Genomic DNA, 7,677 nt, shown 5'->3' with positions numbered 1-7,677 from the left:
AAAGTTTAAATTCTTAAACTCTAACTTAAAACTTTTTTTTAATGTTTATATTTGAAGGAGAGACAGACAGAGCAGGGGACAAAGAGAGACAGACAGGGGAGGGGCTGAAAGAGGGAGACACAGAATCTGAAGAAGGCTCCAGACTCTGAGCTGTCAGCACAGAGCCTCAACAATAGACTATTTCCATGGAAAAGTAGGTATGGTTTTAAGTTCTGGGGACTCAAAAGATACACAGAGATTTTCAATGGTAGAGGGGTTAGTGCCCCTTATCCTACACTGATGTAAGTGATCTCAGTATTTTAACTTTGGATTTTTTTCTGTAATAAACACTCTGATTTAGAATCATGTTTGAAAAGTGGTATTGACTTACTGCTTCCTGCTGTGAATTCTCTGGTTTTGTTTAGATTTGCCTTTTCATTAGATTGCCAAATGTCTACATATTTCAAGTTTTTATCCTTTATAAAGACTCTGGTTTTTACTGATGTGTGTATTAAAATTCAAAGTCTTTCCTTATTCATTACATTTCTAGGGTTTCTATCCAGTATGTTTTCTTTACTTAAGGTTCTGTTCCAGGTAAAGACTTTGCCAGTATTCTTGGTATTTGTAAGTTATCTCCCCAGTATGTTTCATGTTGAATACTTTTACTTACAAACTAAACACTTCACCACATCCTTTACATTTGTAGGGTTTCACTCAGTATGTTTTTCTGATGTTCAGGAGGTTTTTAGTTGTGATTAACAACTTTGCCATTTATTTATTTTTGTGTATGTGTACACCTACATATATACCTACATCAGTCAGCCTTCTCCCCAGTATGTATCTCCTTAGGTTGATAAGTTTTGAGTGGTAAAGACTTTGCCTTGTTTAAATTTGTTAGATTTCTTCCCATTATGAAATCTCTGCTGTTGAGCGAATTTTGAAGAACAGTTAAAAGCTGTCCCAGAGTTATCAAAACCACAATGAGATACCACCTCACAGCTGTCAGAATGGCTCACATTAACAACTCAGGCAACAACAGATGTTGGCAAGGATGCAGAGAAAGAGAATCTCTTTTGCATTGCTGGTGAGAATGTAAACTGGTACAGCCAGTCTGGAAATCAGTATGGAGGTTCCTCAAAAAACTAAAAATAGAACTACCCTACGACCCAGCAATTGCACTACTAGGCATTTATCCAAGGGATACAGGTGTGCTGTTTTGAGGGGACACATGCACCCCAATGGTTATAGCAGCACTATTAACAATAGCCCAAGTATGGAAAGAGTCCATACATATACATACAATGGAGTATTACTCGGCAATTAAAAAGAATGAGATCTTGTCATTTGCAACTACGTGGATGGAACTGGAGGGTATTATGCTAAGTGAAATTAGTCAGAGAAAGAGAAAAATCATATGACTTCACTCATATGAGGACTTTAAGAGACAAAACAGATGAACATAAGGGAAGGGAAACAAAAATAATATAAAAACAAGGAGGGGGAAAAACAAAAGAGACTCATAAATGTGGAGAACAAACTGAGGGTTATGGGAGGGATTGTGAGAGGGGGGGTGGGCTAAATGGGTAAGAGCCACTAAGGAATCTACTCCTGAAATCATGGTTGCACTATAGGCTAACTAATTTGGATGTGAATTAAAAAAATACAATTAATTTTTTTTAATTAAAAAAAAAAAAAAACTGTCCCAGAGGTGTTATATTTGCTAGTCTTCTCTGCAGTAAGGATATAATGTACGATAAGATTTGAGCTTTCATAGAAGACTTTTCCATAGCTTTTACTTTCACACTGGTTCTCTGGAGATGGAGTTCTCTGATGTTTATTAGGACTTGACCCTCGATTCATATTTTTCCCACATGCATTGCCTTTGTAAATTCTATCTGCATTATTAACACCTCAGTAATCCAAATGATAGCGTCCTCACTAAAGGCCTTCCTAAGAACACAGCACATAAATGCTTGCTCCAAATTTAGTATTATATGATAGCTATTGAACACTGATGTTTGGATAATCTCCACCCCCCACCCCCGTGTTTATCAAAATTAGAGACTTTGAAACAGGGGGAATTATGCGTTGGTGGAAGAATAATGAACTCTCTAAACAGGACTTCTCAAATCAATTGTATTTAGAATTTTTATCTTCCTTTTCAAATGCCAAATTTGCAGAATTAATCCAGTTTTATATTTGAAGTGCTTTCAGCAATTACTTCTGGTATGGACGAGGTGATTTTCCTGCATTTCCAAATGTCCTTCCAGAGAATGTTTAGGTTTAAAAATGGATTTTTGGATTTTACTTCAAAGACATTGTTCTGCAAATATAACTGACTTAAGGAGGGGTTTTCCCCCAAATGTTTTCTATAGTTGATATCTTCTAGCAGTAGGATTTCATTACAAGTAATTTTCTCTTTTTGGTTACATCCAGTATAATATACTTTCTGCATTTCTTATACCCCCTTCATCTTCCTCGTCATTTTCTTAAGTAGAAATACTCAGAGACACAGCTTCTACTTCTTCCCATATCACTGTACCAAATGACTCTCTTTTGGTACAGGAGAGTCCCCCGGTGCCAACAAGCCTAGGGTGTTACAGAAAGATACAACTAAAAGATACAAAAGAAGTCACTGCAGTTACTACACTGACAGGCATACATGTAAAAAGGCTAATATGCAAAATTAATACCCATGATAGGACATCAGCAGAATAGAGAAATAGTAGGCAACAGGACTTTACTCTTTCATGAAGACAAAATATAGACCAAAGAACCTTCTTGAGTGCTCCAGAAGCCAGTTAGCAGAACACAGCACATCCAGACAAGTGTAAAAGAAGATCCACATTGAAAAAACAAAGAACGTGTAGGACAGTTGCCTACAACAGCTGCTCACCCTTCCTGACACTCCATGGCAACACTGTGAGAAAAGTCTTCCTTCTGTTGAGGAGAGAAACAAATGTATGTTCAACGATCTGGTTTCTTTGTTGTCTTGAGGGACTTGTTTCTGTCATGCACGGCATGGAAAACAGAAGAAATGAGAGCATCCTCTGGATACACTGTGGCGGCTGCTCAGACAAAAGGTGAGCATTTGTTCAAACACTGGAGAGACTACAGAGCTGAAGACAGAGAGAGGAAGGTATCACGAGCTCTAAAGAGTAACTACATTTTTTAAACTTTGCAGTTACAGAAATTCAGACATGACAAATGCCCAGAATGTGTCACTGTCCCCAGAATTAATATAATTTGTGTTCTTCTGTACAACAAAAGTCCATAATCCTGAGCCAAGAGGCTGTAGGTTTTTTTGTTTGTTTGTTTTGTTTTGTTTTACCTTTGGTAGGGTTTTTTGTTTGCTTGTTTTTTTTTTTTTTAAATTCACAAATATCAACCAAAGATATAAAGGGATACAAAGAAATAGGAAATTGTGTTCCAACTAGAGCAACAAAATATATCTCCAAAACTGGTATTAAATTAATAAAGTAGTATTAATTGCTTGAAAAGAATTAAAAATAACCATCATAAAGATGCTTATGGAGGAAGAAGAAAAATAGATATGTAACTAAAATATACCAGGAAAACTATTCATGACCAAAATGTAAACCCAAGGAAACAAATTATAACCAACAGTTAACAAGAAATTGGGAGACAAAAAGTATAATTACTGAATTTAAAAATACACTAAGGGGTCAGTGACAGACTTGATCAAGCAGAAAAAAGAATCAGACAACCTAAAGTACTCTTGTATTAAACTATCTACGAAGAATCAAATGACAGAGTCTAGGGACTCATGCAACACCAACTGGTAATTCAATATGTACATTAAGGGAACTCCTGAAGAGAGGGGAGGGAAAGGGGCAGAGCATTGACATCAAGAAGTCAAGTCTGTATGTGGAAAGAAGAGACAAATGATACAAGCTCAGTCAATTCACAGCAGGATAAATGTCAAGACATGAACACAGTGACATCTTATACTTAACCTATCAAAACTCACAAGTGAAAAGAGAAATTTGAACCAGCATGGAAAAAGCCACTCATCTCTTACAAGAGAGCTCCTGTAAGACTGGTATTGGGGTTCTCAGTAGACCTTATGGAGGCAGTACGTGGGCCAATGTATTCAAGTATTGAAAGGTCAAGACACATCCATTAAGAATACCCTACCTGGCAAAACCGTTTTCCATGAATGTAGAAATAGAGACTTTCCCAATAAAAACCCCTCTAAGTTTACAAGTAGACCTGTCCTACAAGAAATATTAAAGGAGGTCCTTCTGGTTGAAATAATAGGATTGTAAATAGTAACTGAAACCACATGAGAACATAAAACTCTCTGCTAAATATAAAAATTTACACAATTGGGCCACTCAGTTGGCCCACTCAGTTGGGTGGTGACTCAGTTGGTTAAGCGACTGACTTTGGCTCAGATCATGATCTCAAGGCCCATGAGTTCTACCCCCCATCAGACTCTGTGCTGACAGTCCGAGCCTGGGGTCGGTTTCAGATTCTGTGTCTCTGACTCTCTCTGCCTCTCCACATTTGCGCTCTCTTACTCTCTCTCTCAATAATAAAAACACATTAAGAATTTTTTTTTAAATGCACAATTATGGAAACCTGTCATGTTGTAATGAGGTAGCACAAGTCACTTTAATTTCTGCTACAGTATTTATTTTTCAGTAGGAGTATAAAATATCAGGGACACCTGGGTGTCTCAGTGGATTAAGCATCAGACTTCAGCTCAGGTCATGATCTTACAGTTCAAGAGTCTGAGCCCCACATCAGGCTCCATGCTTACAGCACAGAGCCTGCTTCCAATCCTTTGACCCCCTTGCTCTCTGCCCCTTCCCTGCTCATTCTCCCTATATAAATAAATAAACAAATCTTAAAGAAGTACAAAAATCATAAATCTAGGTAATAAATTACATATTAAAAGATAGAATTTGTGATATCAGTAACTTAAGGTGGGTGCAGGGATGGAGCTTATAAGTAGAATAATTTTGTATGCAATTATCAGTTTAAAATGGGTTTTTATATCTTTAAGATGTTTTAAGTAACCTTTATGTAAACCACAAAGAAAATATTATAGAAGACACAAAAGTTAATGAGAATGGTACCAAAGCATGTCCTGGGTATGACACCCAATTAAAGATAAAAAAAAAAATCTAAACTTGATACACAGGTAGAGTATTATTATTATTAGTTGTTATTATTATTATTATTATTATTATTATTATTATTATTATTATTTTGAGAGACAGAGCTGGGGAAGGGCAGGAGGAGAGGGAGAGAGAATCTCAAGCAGGCTCCATTCTCAGCTCATAGCCTGACATATGGCTCAATCTCCTTACTCTAGGGCTCTTACAGCAATGGAGAAGCTCTCAGATTATGGAGGCCCTCACCGTGGATGTGGTGGACCTTCAATGGAGCTGAAGGACAGTCCTTGGAGAATCAAAGAGCGTGATGTGTTAGACAGCAGATGTCCCTCTGGGAGAGGGAAAGACATAAAACTTGGCTTTGTAAATGAATTTCCATTCAAGGAGAGCTACCTGAACAACATTTTAAGACCCATCTTCCTCCTTCACATTTGGACCTCACTTGTGTCATCTGCTTCACTTCCACCTACCTGGGTGTAAGGCTACTGTCTCCTTTCTCTTCACACCCCACAGCTCCTTCTCTTGTTCCAAAACAATGACCAGGTCTGTTTTTGACACAACAAGACCTGTTTATCAGAAAGAAGGAATATAATTATCGCTGGAGATTCTATCTTTCAACCCAGTATTGTACTCAGCAAACAAGAAGGGACAAAGGAGAATTCTAAAAAAAATGATTTCCCAAACAGAGCTGCACAAGAAAAAGCCCCTTTAGAACATGCAGGAGGAGTTTCAAATATTCACATCATGACCTGCATTCCAAGTACTACCAATACAATAAGGAATAAAAATTGGAGTTTAAAATTTGGGCAATACCATCTTATGCCACTCAATGTTTAGAATTGACATTAATCTTCAGAAATGGTGAAAAAAAGGGGAGACTAAAGCTGAAAAGGAAACATCATGAAGATATTTCTCTACATCTACAAATCCTTACCTCCTTCCCTTACTGCAGGAATCTCAATTTCAGTCATGCAAAGAGGAAGCTTCCAAGAGAGAGTTGTCAAAGGAAGGAACAAAACTCTGAGGGTGGTGTGGGAAATCTAGAAGGTGTTACCCTTACCCAAGAAAAGGAGGTGTCCATAGGTGTCTAACATCACACCCATGTACAGTTCCCTCTGACTGTGATTCAGGCATCCCCACTCCTCCTGAGAGAATTCTATTGCCACATCCCTGAAGGTCAGCAGTCCCTGCAATAAATACCACAGTTACAAAGAAGTGGCCATTGGCATAGTTCATAATGGTACCTAAGATGAAAGAGGGAATTATTGTCACCAGATAGACTACAAGAACTGACTTTCACCACTTACCTGCATGTACCCACTGACCATATTCCTCATTTTACTTAACCTCTTTTTCCTATTTTAACTTTTATTTCTGGCAAAACACCCTGTGGACACAGTCTCCTGTCATGGAAACAGAAAACATTCAACAAAATATAATGACTGTCCTAAGAAAGAGCTTGGGCAGGCCACTTTGAGCTTAACCCAACTCATATTTATGTATATGGATGATGGAGTTAACACATGGAGTGAGGACAGCTATCTTAACCTCTTGTAATACCAAAATCTCCACCCAAGGAAGAACACAAACCTCACCTACATAACACAAAGTATGCATAGAAGTGTTCTCTTAAGTCACATGTGTGACATTATGTCCAGTTCTACATAAAATGACCAGGTTCCACTTCCTCATTATCCACCCAAATCTAAAATAAGAGGAAATAATCACACACACACACACCCTTGATCTGAGAGTCTCCTTTGGAAGTTATTCCCTCTGATCTTCTTATCGGCTGCAAATCAATTTTCCTTTGTGTGACAACCCCAGCTGCTGCACTTTCTATCTATGACTCTATTATCTTGGAGGATTTTAAGACACACAAATACATCAATTATGTGATTATTGTTTTCATTTTCTCAACATATAAAGCAGTAAATAAAAGGGTATTTCTGTGACCAGAGTGTGGAGTAAAATAAAAATTTATTAGGGCTTTTTTTCTTTTTGTTATTCTATCATGTTTTGCTGTTTTCTCCTTTTTCTCTCCACCTGGTGATGACACTCAGTGGCAGAACATCAAGGGGACAGATGATTCTTTCTCCTCAAGGAAACTCCCACATGTTATCAACTCTAAAGACAGCTGCCTTAGCCTTTCCTAACTCCTACTAAAATTCTCAACTGACCAATCTTCCCTCATAGGTAGGAACATCTCTATGCCCTTATTCATCAGGAAGAAGCTACGGAAGAGGAGACCTTCCACTTTAACAACCTTAAAGATGTAAGGGTCAAAGGTGTTAAAGGAGGAAAATGATGAATGATACAAGGTCAAGAGACACGTAGCTTAAATAAAACTTCCTTGCACCTTGCAGCCCAATGATAGACACCTGAGACAGGCAGAACATGCCCTTCCTGAAGGAAATCATAGCTGCTATTGTGCCTTCATGTTTTTTTTTTTTTAATTCAATTCTTGAGACAGGCAGAGTATGACATCCTTTATCAATGGGCTGAAAGTTATAAGGAAATTTAATTGAAGCTACATTTCTTTTGCCTTAGTTAT

At 37.7% G+C, this 7,677-nt stretch overlaps 1 protein-coding gene across 1 annotated transcript; it reads right to left on the bottom strand.

The window, feature by feature from the left end:
• Positions 1-5,579: 5,579 nt before the first annotated feature.
• LOC107179390 (putative protein ZNF720) lies at positions 5,580-6,451 on the bottom strand. The gene is made up of 3 exons (XM_015536422.1): positions 6,431-6,451; positions 6,184-6,310; positions 5,580-5,689 (listed from the first exon to the last, which is right to left on the bottom strand). Exons 1-3 carry the CDS (start codon positions 6,449-6,451, stop codon positions 5,580-5,582), a joined length of 258 nt encoding a protein of 85 aa, XP_015391908.1.
• Positions 6,452-7,677: the final 1,226 nt, after the last annotated feature.

This window comes from Panthera tigris, chromosome E2, assembly GCF_018350195.1.
Source record: "Panthera tigris isolate Pti1 chromosome E2, P.tigris_Pti1_mat1.1, whole genome shotgun sequence".
In the NCBI taxonomy this organism is placed as follows: Eukaryota; Metazoa; Chordata; class Mammalia; order Carnivora; family Felidae; genus Panthera; species Panthera tigris.
The sequence above is the reverse complement of the archived record's forward strand: the minus strand, read 5'-3'. Positions and strand labels throughout refer to the sequence as shown.